Raw genomic sequence first — 17,344 nt, forward strand, 5'->3', positions numbered from 1 at the left:
AACTATCTAAAATCACCATCAACTAACAAAATACAAGTTCTTCTAAGGCTTAGGCTGTGCGCCCACGATGCGTTTTTGGTGCGTATTTTGGTGCATATTTTCAGCGCGTAAACGCTCCAGAAACGCATTGCATACCTTATCCTATGACTTCCTATGACATTCTGCAAGTTCTGTGCACATGGTCCCTATTTTTTCTGCGCAGATTTTACTCGCAGAAAAAATACGGACATGACCAATTCTTGTGCGTTTCTGCATGTGTATTTGCCTATACAATGCATTGGAAATACGCATGGCAAATACGCATGCAAATACGCGTCAAATACGCGTGTAGAAAACGCGTGCGTTTTTCTGCCAAGGAGATGCAGAAATGATCAGGAAAATTTCTGCTTCATTTCTGCATCGTGGGCACTAGGCTATATGTTGGTTGCCAAACATTCAGAGATAAAAGTGCAGGTCACATACAATATATTTGAATATGACTGTGAACCAAAAAGTCACCGTGCAATCGTAGCCTAAAACCTATCCATAGCACACATCTTGTCCATCAGATTGGGTTGGGGGATCCAAATAGACATGGAAAGCACTACACAGAGTTTAGTACCCCAGACTCTTTATCTTTCGAAGTTCCATAACATTAGCTTTTCTTAATTTAATAGTAGGCATTACATTTGACCATGCAAAGAAGACATACATATAGTAACGTACTTGTCATAAAAAAACAGATGCAGAACAATTCATAAATACTTTACAATGACCGCATAATTGTAATATAGCATCTCTATGTATATAGCAACAGACAACAATATCATTGTTGCAATGGGAGAAAAATAATGGAGTGGTGTTTCAACTACTCTATTAATAGTGGTAAAAGCAATCATGGAACTATTTCTCATCTCCTGAGAATCAGCAGGAAGGCTTTGTTCACATTATGTGAAGGCTCCAACATATACAACTGTATAGCCATTCAGTGCATGTGATGCCCATTATTCCAATTTCTACACTAGATACTGTTTTCTCTTGATGGTACCACTGTATACGCGTTCGTTTACATGGACCAACCAGCAGCACTAAATGATCGCTGACCGATAAACTTTTGCCGATTATCGGTCGTTTAATAGCCTGTTTACACAGGCAGACCGCAACAGACTATGAGCACTGAGCGATCTGTAATACAGTGGCGACCAAAGGTTCAGCATTTTTTTTTTAAAGTGTGATTACTTCTGTCTGGTTGTTGTGATGCTATTTCCCTGGTGTTTTTAGTAAACCGGAAGCAAATGGTTGTCAGCTATAAAGACGAAAATTGTGTTTAACATTGTTTTATCCCTTGATGTGTTAGTTTTCAACATTTGCTGAGCTAAATATTTTGCATATATTGTCAGGGCAGTCGAATTTTGCCTAATTTTTTTTTTTTTATGTGTGTGTTTTTAGGTTAAAACATGGTAAAGACAAATTTATCACCAGATGTCAGGAAGCTTATTATTCTGAGAGTGAAGTCAGGCAAAAGCCAAAAAGAGGTAGGTATGGAATTCAACTGTTCTCAGAGTCAAGTGTCACATATATTAAAGAAATAAAAAAAAGGTTATGGAACAGCTGACAAACCTAGCTGTGGACAACCACATAAGACTTCCTCCAGAGTTGATCATATTAAGAAAAAGTCAGCATCTGATGTCCATAAAAGTGCTGTACAGATTTCAGAATATGGGGTCAAAGTGAGTCTCCAAGCTGTGGTGCGATGGCTAAGAGCAGGAGGGTTGAATGCACGAGTTCCAGTCAAAAAGCCTTTCATCTCTGCAGAACCGGAAGGTCCGACTTGAGTTTGTCAAAGAACACAGCCAATGGAAAGAGACAGATTGGTCTAAGGTGTTGTGGTCGGATGAATCCAAGTTCAATCTGTTTGGTAGTGATGGCAAGCACTATATATTCCACCCAATTGGAAAAAGTAATGATGTAAGGTACCAAACACCTACAGTGAAACATGGTGGTGGCAATGTCATGGTTTGGGGCTGCTTTTCTGCATCTGCCATTGGCCTTCTTCATAGAATTGATGGAAATATGAATGTTACCATGTACAAGGATATACTGGAGAATGTAATGCTTCGATATGGTAAAACCAAAGTAGACAGGAGATGGAAATTCTGTCAAGACAATGATCTTAAGTACATATCCAATTTAGTAAAAAACTGGTTAACAAAGAAAAATATTCGCCTGTTGCAATGGCCAAGCCAGTCACCTGATTTAATCTCTATAGATCACCTTTGGGATGAGTTAGGGCGACCAGTTGGGGCCCGTACCCATAGCAATAAACATGAATCGTTTGCAGATTTACAAATGGAATGGAGCAAGATCCCTCAAGATGTCTTGAATACTCTAGTGGTTTCAATGCCCAGTCGGTGTGGTGCAGTAATTAAAGCAAGAGGTTATGCTACAAAATACTAACTTATGGCATTGTAAACAATGAATTACACTCTATGTTGTGATCAATAAATAGTATATGCAAAACTTTTGTCAGTCAGTTTTCTTTAATTAAATGACCATACCTATATTCAAAGGCATTTTGGTTAAAATTAAGGTCTTGCATGATGACAACTTCATGCACTTTCGATTCATCACCAGGGAAATGGCATCACAACAACCAGACAAAGGTAATCACATTTTTTAAAAAAAGCAAAACTTTTGGTTACCACTGTAGATCGCTCAGTGCCATAATTCTCAACAGTGCGAGTCCTGTTTATAATGGACGATGCAATGTCGAGAACGATGATCCTCTGCGCTACAAAAAAAATAATTTTACCTGATGAATGAGGGTTTATTGGGTGGCCTGCAGCCACAGGCTGCCATACACATTAGATTAAGGTCATCGGTGTCTGGCAGCAGCATAAGACCTGAGTAGGGTTGAGCGAGTATGTTCTGTCCGAGTATGCTCAGGCCGAGCTCCGAGTATTTATAGCTGCTCGGTGATATGGTTGAATCGCTCCGTGTGCATGATTTGTGACTGTTTGACAGTTTTATTACATGTGAGGAATGTGTAAGAAATAGATATTCCTCCCATGTAATAAAGCTGTCAAACAGTTGCAAATCATGCACACGGGAGCGATTTAACCTTATCACAGAGCAGCTGTAAATACTCGGAGCTCGGCCCGAGCATACTCGCTGAAAGGGTTAATAGAACATACTCGCTCAACACTAGACCTGAGCATTCATGTGTTTGGGGGAGTAGGAAAAGACAGCTGTTCTGCTATTTAAGGTGTATGGGCACTCTATAGGCCTGCGTCAATAAACTGGAGGTCCATGGATACCTGCAGCTCTCCTGACTCATAGCCAAACCTATGGTGAACAATAACTGGCAGTTCAGGTTCCGTATTCAAGTATTGTAGATACAGCTCATGTTTTAGCAGCTTTTAATGTGGAAACATCATTGAGGTACTTTTCTAAAGGAGTGTATGGACATAAATTATTGCAAACTGCAAGTACAGGCAGAAATGGGAAGACATCTCATAAAGGAATTTTATATTTGTCATTTGAATTCCTGCTCCAACTTGAAGAATTTAACTTTGCTGCAAGTAAGGTGAGAAGGACATAATTTCTGTGCACCCGTCTACATAATGCATAGTATTCCTTCTTTCACAGACTAGTGGATTTGATCTCCTGAGGTCCCAGCCAGCCATTTTCCTCTCTGTGTGGTTTAGCTCTCCAAGCTGTAAATTCTTCAGTGATTTCTAAAACACTTTTTCCTTTGGTCTCTGGGAGGAAGAATCCAATATATAAAGTGGTGCTGACGCAGACCACTAGAAATGGCATAAAGCAAAAATGCCGAAGTCCTTGCTGAAACAGAAGAAAAACATTGAGCATATTGTAATAATTTGCTCTGAAAATCTGAGATGGAAATCTAACTTTATAGTAGAGCAGGTAGGTAAAATCAAAGGATAGTCATATATGCGTTCTACTACAGGTACTAAAGACTCGCTGATGTACACAGGCCAAACATATGCCAAAATTCCAATTTGTAGCAAAACCATGGCAAAAATTCACCGCAAGTGCAACATGTGAAGCAACCCTTAGTAGAGATAAGTGGATCAATCCACAGAGGATCGACTTCAAGTCCAATTGCCTGAAACTCGAAGCCCACCGCATAATTTAAATACTCTCTGATTTGATTTGTGAGGATCGTACCCCCTATCCTAAAAAAATTGTCTGGCATCATATAACATACTGCTGAAGACTCAGGAAGCGGGTTTATGACATCAGGCGTGGCCAAGCGGGCTTCTCCATAACGCCATGCAGATACCAAATCACAAGGTCTAGTTGAAGCCAGTCAGGGGGTCTATCACATCGAGTATAAAAGAAATATAGGGATGTTATCATGGAAGTCCTAAAAAAGTATTCCCTAGATTACTGCTTCTCAAACTGTGAGGCTGGCCCCATCAATAAGGCACCCCTTACTTGTTGGTGATGCCGAGCTGGGGAGGCACTATACAAAGTCGTTATTATATGCAACACAGACCTTTGTCTGGTTGCAGCAATCACATATTTAGCTACATAATTGTTTAGTTTGTACTTATTTTAATGTTATACAGAGTTCAGGAGACAAATGAAAGGTAATGTATGTTTTTCATTTTGACATGGACTTCCACCACTAATGGTGAGGCCCAGGCATCACCTTGGTCTGTCTGGTGAGGTCCCAGAAGATAAAGCTAGGAAATCCTTGCCCTAGACACCCATAGTGAGCCAATTATACACATTAGATTGCTTTTTCTACAGTCTAATAAACTTACCAGTGCAGCAGCACACTATGTGCGCTAAGATGTATGCAAATATTAAGTATGTGAAATTTAAACTGCATTACTGCAATATAAATTATACATATAAAATGAAGGTACTTAGCTCATAAATTGGCTAATTCATGTGTGTCCACCAGCCATATCAAGGCGTACCTTTCCCTGGAAGGACTGTAATCTAACTTATATGCCTCTCCTAGGCCAAAAAAGCTTAATACTTAAAGGCCAAGAAGGATACAACACTAATTTAAAATAGTCTTAGTCTGATGGGAAAAGTGCTCAGCCAAGGAGGCAGTCTGGAGGTTATAGTCTATCCAGAGAAAGATACGCCTTGGTGTGGCTGGTGGGCATGCACACATTGGTCAATTAGTGAGCTAAGGGCTTTCATTTTATAAGTATAATCTATATGGCAGTAATGCAATCTAAATTTCATATATTCAATGTTTTTTATATATCTTAGTGCATAAAGTGTTCTGCTGCACTGTTTCATTTGCATATAATATTGTCATAGCAGTTTGCATCTGTTCACACTTGCTTCATTCTTATGTGCTGTGTTACTGTAGAAAAAGTAGCCAGAAATGGTCCAGACAGGAAGGAAGAGCTGGAATTTTACTATAAGAATTTTGGTTACAAGTGAATAGTTTTTTCAAAGACATGATGGGGGCTCTGGTTCACCTATAGATTGACTTGTTGGACCCGCACTGTGGAACACCGGACAAGTTCTATACATACAGATGACATGGATACAGTCTCCCCACTCTGTACAATTTAGAGTATCCTAAATTATCCTTATTATGCTTTCTCCTGTCTTCCCCTACCATGCTACATTACCCACTGATGCTTCCTGAGACTGAAGGCTGATGTGCTGGATTCTAGCAATATGTCTGAGGAGTAAAGTATCTGTACATATTGCTGGAGGGTTGAGACGATGTAAATACTGATATTTCTGTTGTTTCGCCAATTTTTTGTATCGGAATCCAGTAGGTGAAATCACATGATTTACTGTATTTAGGTTACAATACGCCTTTTGTACTAATGTAAAGTCCTACAATCCCAGGATTGTATGGCACAAGGTCTCATTTACCTTTTGCTTGTTTATAAGTAAAACTCATTTGAATTAGAAGAAGTGAACAGCTTGCACTCACCACAATAAAAGGAAAGGCTAAGCCCACCACAAATAGTGTCAGCCACATGATGGAGCCACAGATCATGTACGCAGCAGGACGGGCCATCTGGTCAAATATCTCAGCCGGCATTAAACCAGTAACTCCAGCTATTAGTTTATCGAGAAAAAGAAAAGATTTATCGGCAATTAAACTCTATAGGAAAATTCCATCAATAACACTAATTACATGAAGTAAAGGAGATGTATAGGATCTATGTTTATTATATGCCTTGTAGGACATTTTCCATATTATGTAAGTACAGTAGTACTATGCTTACCTGGACCAATTCCAAAGCTCAGGATATAGGCAAAAATGCAGACCATACTGAGATACGGCATCCATATAATGTGTTCCTAGTAAACAGGAAATAATTGTTTAGGCTATGTGAGGTTAAATATTCAGTAGCTGAACACAGGTTCAATGAATATCACTATAGTTTAGACAGGCCGACTGCGCTTGTGATATGCACAGACCGATCAGTAATAGATGAATCTGTGCGCATAGGCTGCGAATGTTCTCGGCAGCACATGTTTACACATGTGCTGCCGAGAATGATCATTTTTCAGCATTTTGTTGGGTGATTGGCAATATGAATGATATGATGGAGTGTTCTTAGTCGTGTGGTGTAAATGCACCTTTAGTAAACACTGCTGGATTTTTATACATGTGGCTACCACAGCATAATATGGCAGTCTATATAGCTTTTTTTACACTGACGTGCACCATCATATAATCTAACTAGCTATTGAACCCGTTCTACGCCCGGGTGGTGAGCATTTTTATTGGTATATGGTCTCCCATGCTGGTATGTGCTGCCCCCCCTCCTGTTATTTGTGCTGCCCCCATCCTGTCCCCACCATCCTATTCTGGTATGCATGGCACCCCTCGTCGCCATCCTGGTATGCATGGCACCCCTCATCGCCATCCTGGTATGCATGGCACCCCTCATCCCTATCCTGGTATGCATGGCACGCCTCACCCCCAATCCTGGTATGCATGGTACCCCTCATCCCTATCCTGGTATGCATGGCACCCCTCACCCCCAATCCTGGTATGCATGGCACCCCTCAACCCCAATCCTGGTATGCATGACACCCCCAATCCTAGTATGCATGGCACCCCTCAACCCCAATCCTTGAAGGCATGGCACCCCTCACCCTCAATCCTGGCATGATTGGCACACGTCACCTCCAATCCTGGTATGCGTGGCACCCCTCATCCTTAATCATGGTATGTGTGGTACTCCTCATCCCTATCCTGGTATGCATGGTACCCCATCCCTCATCCCTATCCTGGTATGTATGGTATCCCTCATCCTGGTATGCATGGGCCCCTCACCCACACCCTAGTATGCATGGCACCCCTCACCCCCATCCTGGTATGCATGGCACTCCTCATCCCTATCCTGGTATGTATGGTCCCTCATCCGAATCCTAGTATGCATGGCACCCCTCATCCCCAATCCCGGTATGTATGGCACCCCTCATCCCCAATCCTGGTATGCATGGCACCCCTCATCCCCAATCCTGATATGCATGGCACCCCTCATCCCCCATCTTGGTATGCATGGCACCCCTCATCCCCAATCCTGGTATGCATTGCACCCCTCATCCCCAATCCTGGTATGCATGGCGCCCTCATCCACAATCCTGGTATGCATGGTTCCCTCATCCCCAATCCTGGTATGCATGGCTCCCTCATCCCCAATCCTGGTATGCATTGCACCCCTCATCACCAATCCTGGTATACATGGTACCCCTCATCCCCAATCCTGGTATGCATGGCACCCCTCATCCCCAATCCTGGTATGCATGGCTCCCTCATCCCCAATCCTGGTATACATAGTACCCCTCATCACCAATCTGGTATACATGGTACCCCTCATCCCCAATCCTGGTATGCATGGCTCCCTCATCCCCAATCCTGGTATGCATGGCACCCCTCATCCCCAATCTTGGTATGCATGACTCCGTCATCCCCAATCCTGGTATGCATGGCTCTCTCACCCCCATCATGGTATGCATGGCACTCCTCATCCCTATCCTGGTATGCATGGCTCTCCTGACCCCTATCCTGGTATGCATGGGCCCCTCATCCCCAATCCTGGTATACATGGTACCCCTCATCCCTATCCTGCTATGTATGGTACCCCTCATCCTGGTATGCATGGCACTCCTCAACCCTATTCTGGTATGTATGGTACCCCTCATCCTGGTATGCATGGCACTCCTCATCCCAATCCTGGTAAGTATGGCCCCCTCATCCCAGAAACCTGGTATGCATGGAACCCAATCCCTCATCCTAGTAGGCATGGCACCCTTCATCCTTATCCTGGTATGCATGGTACCCCTCATCCCTATTCTGGTATGCATGGTACCCCTCATCCTGGTATGCATGGCACCCCATCCCTCATCCTGGTATGCATGGTACCCCGCATTGCTATCCTGGTATGTATGGTACCCCTCATCCCTATTCTGGTATGCATGGCACCCCTCAACCCCCAATCCTGGTATGCATGGTCCCCTTACCCCCCAACCCTGGTATGCATGGTCCCCTCACCCCCCAATCCTGGTATGCATGGTCCCCTCATCCCCCAATAATGGTATGTGTGGTACCCCTCATCCTGGTATGCATGGTCCCCTCATCCCCAATCCTGGTATGCATGGCACCCCTCATCCCCAATCCTGGTATGCATGGCTCCCTCACCCCCATCCTGGTATGCATGGCACTCCTCATCCCTATCCTGGTATGCATGGGCCCCTCATCCCCAATCCTGGTATACATGGTACCCCTCATCCCTATCCTGCTATGTATGGTACCCCTCATCCTGGTATGCATGGCACTCCTCATCCCTATTCTGGTATGTATGGCACCCCTCATCCCAATTCTGGTATGTATGGCCCCCTCATCCCAGAAACCTGGTATGCATGGCACCCAATCCCTCATCCTAGTATGCATGGCACCCCTCATCCTTATCCTGGTATGCATGGTACCCCTCATCCCTATTCTGGTATGCATGATACCCCTCATCCTGGTATGCATGGCACCCCATCCCTCATCCTGGTATGCATGGTACCCCGCATTCCTATCCTGGTATGTATGGTACACCTCATCCCTATTCTGGTATGCATGGCACCCCTCAACCCCCAATCCTGGTATGCATGGTCCCCTCACCCCTCAATCCTGGTATGCATGGTCCCCTCACCCCCCAATCCTGGTATGCATGGTCCCCTCACCCCCCAATCCTGGTAGGCGTGGTCCCCTCATCCCCCAATAATGGTATGTGTGGTACCCCTCATCCTGGTATGCAGGGTCCCCTCATCCCCAATCCTGGTATGCATGGCACCCCTCATTCCCAATCCTGGTATGCATGGCACCCTCATCCCCAATCCTGGTATGCATGGCTCCCTCATCCAAAATCCTGGTATACATGGTACCTCTCATCCCCAATCATGGTATGCATGGTACCCCTCATCCCCAATCCTGGTATGCATGGCACCCCTCATCCCCAATCCTGGTATGCATGGCACCCCTCATCCCCAATCCTGGTATGCATGGCACCCCTCATCCCCAATCCTGGTATGCATGGCTCCCTCACCCCCATTCTGGTATGCATGGTCCCCTCACCCCCCAATCCTGGTATGCATGGTCCCCTCACCCCGCAATCCTGGTATGCATGGTCCCCTCACCCCCCAATTCTGGTATGCATGGTCCCCTCACCCCCCAATCCTGGTATGTGTGGTACCCCTCATCCTGGTATGCATGATCCCCTCACCCCACAATCCTGGTATGCATGGTCCCCTCACTCCCCAATCCTGGTATGCATGGCCCCCTCACCCCCCAATCCTGGTATGCATGGTCCCCACACCCCCCAAACCTAGTATGCATGGTCCCCTCACCCCCCAATCCTGGTATGTGTGGTACCCATCATCCTGGTATGCATGATCCCCTCACCCCACAATCCTGGTATGCATGGTCCCCTCACTCCCCAATCCTGGTATGCATGGCCCCCTCACCCCCCAATCCTGGTATGTGTGGCCCCCTCACCCCCCAATCCTGGTATGTGTGGTCCCCTCATCCCCCAATCCTGGCATATGTGGCCCCCTCACACCCCAATCCTGATATGTGTGGCCCCCTCACCTCCCAATTCTGGTATTGTGGCCCCCTCGTCCCTTTCACGCTGTACACACATACAAAAAATAAACACTTATACTCACCTTTCTTCCCTGTGCTCCAGCGCTGCGGTGTCCTGTTCTGCGGGAGGCCGGGGGAGGAGTTCACAGTATGCGTAGACACTGAACGCATAGTGCGATCTCCGGCGCCATACTTACATACTTACCTGACCGGGAGGAGCGTTGCCACGGCGCCTCTCTTTGCCATTTTACTAAAGACACATTCGCAGTGCCATACATTCCTCTTACCTGTAACGGCTGGATACGTGCTTCTGTCTGGAGCCAGACTGCGCGTCGCGCATGCGCAGTCTATAAAGGCTTCAGACAGAGACACGGATCTCCCGTTATATTATAGATGTACAGAGGGGGAAATAAGTATTTGATTCCTTGCTGTTTTTGTAAGTTTGCCCACTGATAAAGACATGAACAGTCTATAATTTTAAGGGTAGGTTAATTTTAACATTGAGAGATAGAATATCCCCCCCAAAAATCAAGAAAATCACATTGTATAAATTAGATAATTTTTTTGGCATTTTGCAGTGAGAAATAAGTATTTGATCCCTCTGGCAAACAACACTTAATATTTGGTGGCAAAACCCTTCTTGGCAAGCACAGCAGTCAGACGTTTTTTGTAGTTGATGATGAGGTATGCATGGTCCCCTCATCCCCCAATAATGGTATGTGTGGTACCCCTCATCCTGGTATGCATGGCACCCCTCATCCCCAATCCTGGTATGCATGGCACCCCTCATCCCCAATCCTGGTATGCATGGCTCCCTCACCCCCATCCTGGTATGCATGGCACTCCTCATCCCTATCCTGGTATGCATGGGCCCCTCATCCCCAATCCTGGTATACATGGTACCCCTCATCCCTATCCTGCTATGTATGGTACCCCTCATCCTGGTATGCATGGCACTCCTCATCCCTATTCTGGTATGTATGGCACCCCTCATCCCAATTCTGGTATGTATGGCCCCCTCATCCCAGAAACCTGGTATGCATGGCACCCAATCCCTCATCCTAGTATGCATGGCACCCCTCATCCTTATCCTGGTATGCATGGTACCCCTCATCCCTATTCTGGTATGCATGATACCCCTCATCCTGGTATGCATGGCACCCCATCCCTCATCCTGATATGCATGGTACCCCGCATTCCTATCGAGGAATTTTGGTCCACTCCTCTTTGCAGATCATCTCTAAATCATTAAGATTTTGAGGCTGATGCTTGGCAACTCGGAGCTTCAACTCCCTCCATAAATTTTCTATGGGATTAAGGTCTGGAGACTGGCTAGGCCACACCATGACCTTAATGTGCTTCTTTTTGAGCCACTTCTTTGTTGCCTTGGCTGTATGTTTTGGGTCATTGTCTTGCTGGAAGACCCAGCCACGACCCATCTTCAATGCTCTTACTGAATGAAGGAGGTTGTTGGCCAAAATCTCGTGATACATGACCCCATCTATCTTCCCTTCAGTATGGTGCAGTCATCATGTCCCCTTTGCAGAAAAGCACCCCCAAAGTATAATGTTTCCCCACCATGCTTCACGGTTGGGACGATGTTCATAGGGTTGTCTTCATCCTTCTTCTTCCTCCAAACACGGCAAGTTAACTTAGTGCCAAAGAGCTCAATTTTTGTCTCATCTAACCAAAGTACCTTCTCCCAATAACTCACAGACTCATCCAGGTGTTCACTGGCAAACTTCAGACAGGCCTGCACATGTGCCTTCTTGAGCAGGGGGACCTTGCGGGCACTGCAGGATTTTAAACCTTTAAGGCGTAATGTGTTACCAATGGTTTTCTTGGTGACTGTGGTCCCAGCTGCCTTGAGATCATTAACAAGTTCCCCCCGTGTAGTTTAAAACTGATCTCTCACCTTCCTCATGATCAAGGATACACCACGAGGTGAGATTTTGCATGGTGCCCCAGATCGATGTTGATTGACAGTCATTTTGTATTTCTTCCATTTTCTAACTATTGCACCAACAGTTGTCTCCTTCTCACCAAGCGTCTTACTTATGGTTTTGTAGCCGATTCTAGCTTTGTGCAGGTCTATGATCTTGTCCCTGACATCCTTACAAAGCTCTTTGGCCTTGCCCATGTTGTAGAGGTTAGAGTCTGACTGATTAATTGAGTCTGTGGCAGGGGTCTTTTATACAGGTGGCTATGTAAGACAGCTGTCTTTAATGCAGCTAATGAGTTCATTAGGAGCGTCTAACTGGTGGTTCTAGCAGCCAGAACTGCAAAATGCAAAAAAATGTATCTAATTTATACAATGTGATTTTCTTGATTTTTTTTTGGATATTCTATCTCTCAATGTTAAAATTAACCGACCCTTAAAATTATAGACTGTTCATGTCTTTGTCAGTGGGCAAACTTACAAAAACAGTAAGGGATCAAATACTTATTTCCCCCACTGTACATCAGAGCTCAGTACAACCACCCAGACTATGCTTGGATATTATGTAACAACGCATCATATTTTCCAATTACACAGCCTAAAAGAATAAATCCTGAAATTCTAGTTTGTAATATGTTTCAGGCACAAGGATATTTGTGATTGGCTATCTTAGGCCACGGCCCAACTATATTCGGTCAGTATTTTTTCTCAGGAGTGCGAGCCAAAACCAGGAGTGGGTGATAAATGCAGAATTAGTGACTTGTTTCTATTAGGCTGTGTGCCCACGATGCGTTTTTAATGCGTTTCCGCAGCGTTTTTGCAGCTGCGGAAACGCATTAAAAACGCATTAAAAAAGCATGGTAGAAGGGCAGCAATGTTCCCCAATGATAAACCGCATGTGCTGTGCACATGCTGCGGAAATTTCCGCTGCGGATTATCATTGCGGAAAAAAACGCAGTACTACCAATTATTTTGCGGAAGTGCTGCGTCTTCACCGCCATTGACTTGCATTAGACCGCATGGATTACGCATCACTGTATATGTAGATGAGTAATCCAAGCGTTCTAATGTGCGGATGGTACCCGGGTGTAGGAGAGTCTCCTCCACACCCAGGTACCATTAAAAAATCTGTAAAAAAAGAATAAAATAAAAAATAAATGTATACTTACCTTCTGTCGGCCCGCGCAGCGCTCCTGCTTGGTTCCCGGCACTTTGCAGTGAGTTGAAGGACCTGCGCTGACGTCAGAGTCATGTGACGGGTCACGCGACGCTGACGTCGGCAGGTCTTTCAATTCACTGTTGCCGGCAAGGGAGAACGGAGTGAGCGGGACACCGGTGGCCATCGGAGGGTAAGTATATATTTATTTTTTTCTTTTTACCACTCTCTCAGGTCACACTATATAAATCCATGCTGTTTGCATGGATTTATATAGTGTGACCTAGTTGTCACAAGCACTTTCCAAGTGATGCTAATCGCTTGGAAAGCGCTTGTCAATCCACATGCGGAAATGTCAGTGAATAACGCTCCATTTCCGCAAGTCCCTGGAAGGAAAACGCATGTACAATCCGCATGCGTTTTTTTCTGCCAGGGAGATGCAGAAACGCTCAGGAAAAAATCCTGAGCATTTCTGCATCGTGGGCACATAGCCTTATACCTTTTCTCTGATTGTTCCTCACCTGGTTTTGGCTTCCACTCCTGAGAAAGAAAATACTGACCAAATACTGATAGTGGGGCCGTGGCCTTACACGCAAATATAGGTATAATTTTAAAATGGATTTCTTGTTTCTTGTTCATCATAATCACCAATTGTTTAGAAAAATAGAAAAAGTTTGTACCTGCTGAGATAAGGCCACCATAAAAACTACTGCCCACACAGACATCAAGCTGTACCCTCCCATCACCAGCACACGGCGTCCAACTCGATCAATGACTAAAGTCTGGAAGGTAAAACATTGTGCATTGGTCCTTGTAAGACATTTTTTAAAACAAATTACAGAATATGGATTCTTTTGGGGGTATTTTTTTACTTAAATGCCTGTATTTTTGGCTACAAAACACTTTTTTACAAATGGGTTTCATTAAAAAAATGAGCAGTTTGCCTTCTATAGTCTCTGTCTTGAGCTGTCTATTGCTGACTGTAGAATGAGTTAACTGAGAATCTGACAGTAAGCTCATTCTATCGGGAGAGTTTACAAGGCTAGGTTCATATGGCCATACTCATACTAAAACTTGGGCTAGCCATGCCTGCAAATTGTGAACATGACTAGCTCTGAGTGCAGCACTACATGCTCACTATTGACATGCTTTTTTTAAAAAGCCCTACCTCCTATCTTCCTGCTTTTGAGCTCTTCTCAATTGATTCATGACCACATAAAAGTTGTGCTGTAAACATGACCTTGCAGCTCTTCTGACATACCTGTATATAACAATTCTGCCATTTTTTATAGAAACCTGCATTGCGCCATTTAATTTATATTCCTTCTGAAAACGCATGAATTAGGCTTGTGCCACAGCAACTTTGGTAGCGCAGGGAGATACAACCCCTGGCAAAAATTATGGAATCACCGGGCTCGGAGGAAGTTCATTCAGTTGTTTAATGTTGTTGAAAAAAAGCAGATCACAGACAAGGCACAAAACTAAGGTAATTTCAAATGTCAACTTTAGGGCTTTAAGAAACACTAGAAGGAATCAAGATAAAAAATGTGGTACTCAGTAAGGGTAATTTTTTTCAGACCAAGCAGAGGGAAAAAACTATGGAATCACTCAATTCTGATGAAAAAATTATGGAATCACCCTGTAAATTTCCATTTCCAAAACTAACACCTGCATCAAATTAGATCTCCTCGTTAGTCTGCATCTAAAAAGGAGTGATCGCACCTTGGAGAGCTGTTGCACCAAGTGGACTGACATGAATCATGGCTCCAACACGAGAGATGTCAATTGAAACAAAGAAGAGGATTATCAAACTCTTAAAAGAAGGTAAATAATCACACAGTGTTGCAAAATATGTTGGTTGTTCACAGTCAGCTGTGTCTAAAATCTGGACCAAATACAAACAACATGGGAAGGTTGTTAAAGGCAAACATACTGGTAGACCAAGGAAGACATCAAAGCGTCAAGACTGGAAACTTACAGCAATATGTCTCCAAAACAGGAAATGCACAACAAAACAAATGAGGAACAAATGGGAGGTAACTGAAGTCAATGTCTGTGACCGAACTGTAAGAAACCGCCTAAAGGAAATGGGATTTACATACAGAAAAGCTGAACAAAAGCCATCATTAACACCTAAACAGAAAAAACAAGGTTACAATGGGCTAAGGAAAAACAATCGTGGACTGTGGATGACTGGATGAAAGTCATATTCAGTGATGAATCTGCATTGGGCAAGGTGATGATGCTGGAACTTTTGTTTGGTGCCGTTCCAATGAGATTTATAAAGATGACTGCATGAAGAGGACATGCAAATTTCCACAGTTGTTGATGATATGGGGCCGCATGTCAGGTAAAGGCACTGGGGAGATGGCTGTCTTTACATCTTCAATAAATGCCCAAGTTTACATTGATATTTTGGACAGTTTTCTTATCCCATCAATTGAAAGGATGTTTGGGGATGATGACATCATTTTTCAAGATGATAATGCATCCTGCCATTGAGCAAAAACTGTGAAAACATTCCTTGAAAGAAGACACATAAGGTCAATATCATGCCCTACAAATAGTCTGGATCTCAATCCAATTGAAAATCTTTCGTGGAAGTTGAAGAAAGTGGTCCATGACAAGGCTCCAACCTGCAAAGCTGATCTGGCAACAGCAATCAGAGAAAGTTGGAGCCAGATTGATGAAGAGTACTGTTTGTCACTCATTAAGTCCATGCCTCAGAGACTGCAAGCTGTTATTAAAGCCAGAGGTGGTGCAACAAAATACTAGTGATGTATTGGAGTGTTCTTTTGTGTGTTTGTTTTTCATGATTCCATAATTTTTTCCTCAGAATTGAGTGATTCCATAGTTTTTTCCCTCTGCTTGGTCTCAAAAAAATTACCCTTACTGAGTACCACATTTTTTATCTTGATTTCTTTTAGTGTTTCTTAAAGCCCTAAAGTTGACATTTGAAATGACTTTAGTTTTCTGCCATGTCAGTGATCTGCTTTTTTTCAACAACATTAAACAACTGAATGAACATCCTCCGAGCCCGGTGATTCCATAATTTTTGCCAGGGGTTGTAGCAATGTTGCACTGCTCCACTACATCTCATGATTGTCAATATGGCCATGCAATGTAACACAACAGCAACACAGCTGTCACCAAAACTCCAAAACTGATGGATTTCTGGACTCAGGTCTCAAGCGATATGGCCATTGCAGACTTTGACTTGCTTATGACCTTTTTACACTTTGTTTTCTTTTAAAAGGACTACGTCACCAGTTTTTGTTACCCCATCTGAGAATAGCATGATGTAAGAGAAGACCCAGATTCCTGCGATGCATCACTTACTGGGCTACTAGCTCCAGTTTTGACTAAAAATTATTTTATCCTGTTGCAGATCTACCAGTTCTCTGAATTCTACGCTCTGTAAAGCTCTGTCCACACCACAGATTGGCAGCTTTATGTGTACACTGTACATAGGCAGAAAGCTATCCATCAGTGGTAGAGGACTGCATGACAATAGTCCTCTTGTGATAATCTCCTGCTGATAAAAGACTGATTTTTATCAAAACTATTACATGCAGCCCAGTAAGTGACACATCGCTGGAATTAGATTCTCTGCCCTTGCTCTGAGAATACATGGCAAAACCTGGTAACAGATTCCCTTACAAGTTGAATCATAATATTAAAACAGTTGTCAATAGAGGGCAACTTGCTGACAAATTGTACAAATGTATTGGTTGCGCAACTTATTTGAGACTTTACATATTTATTGGTTGCGCAACTTATCTGAGACTTGACATAGCACGATAGGCTATAACAGGCTGATACCAATTCACTTGTAGACAGGATGTGTTCCTGACAGTGACCAAGAAAAAAAGTGGAATAGTAACAGGAGACGAGCAACATATCTATCTCTGTGACCAGATACTCTATTATCAGTTCATGCAGAATAGCTGGAGAGCCGACCTCTTCTGCAGAACAGTCGTAGACCAGTACTCACACAAGTGATGGAAGTGAGAAGCTCACAACTCCCTGTGCCAATCACAATATACTGAATCTTCTCCGACGAGACCCCAGCAGCTTGAAATACATAGGATGCGTAGAAATACATCTAGGGAGACAAAAGGTGTAATATCTAGAAGTGATGATTATGTGGGTAAAGCCTGAGAGGGTATATATG

The 17,344-nt window shown here is 43.8% G+C and overlaps 1 protein-coding gene across 4 annotated transcripts in view; it reads right to left on the minus strand.

Annotated features, from left to right (window-relative positions):
- Nucleotides 1-3,135: 3,135 nt before the first annotated feature.
- LOC141259090 (solute carrier family 2, facilitated glucose transporter member 11-like) overlaps nt 3,136-17,344 on the minus strand; it is a 219,241-nt gene continuing 205,032 nt past the window's right edge. For all 4 annotated transcript variants that reach the window (XM_073674600.1, XM_073674584.1, XM_073674594.1 and 1 more), the window contains 5 exons: nt 17,165-17,275; nt 13,851-13,952; nt 6,219-6,294; nt 5,921-6,048; nt 3,136-3,822 (listed from right to left, as the gene is read on the minus strand). In XM_073674600.1, the coding sequence (XP_073530701.1) occupies nt 3,622-3,822; nt 5,921-6,048; nt 6,219-6,294; nt 13,851-13,952; nt 17,165-17,275 (618 nt within the window). In that variant the 3' untranslated portion in view covers nt 3,136-3,621. The remainder of the gene's footprint in view (nt 3,823-5,920; nt 6,049-6,218; nt 6,295-13,850; nt 13,953-17,164; nt 17,276-17,344) is intronic.

This window comes from Phyllobates terribilis, unplaced genomic scaffold, assembly GCF_046119375.1.
Source record: "Phyllobates terribilis strain yellow unplaced genomic scaffold, ASM4611937v1 Scaffold_1__5_contigs__length_1240528914, whole genome shotgun sequence".
NCBI lineage: Eukaryota > Metazoa > Chordata > Amphibia > Anura > Dendrobatidae > Phyllobates > Phyllobates terribilis.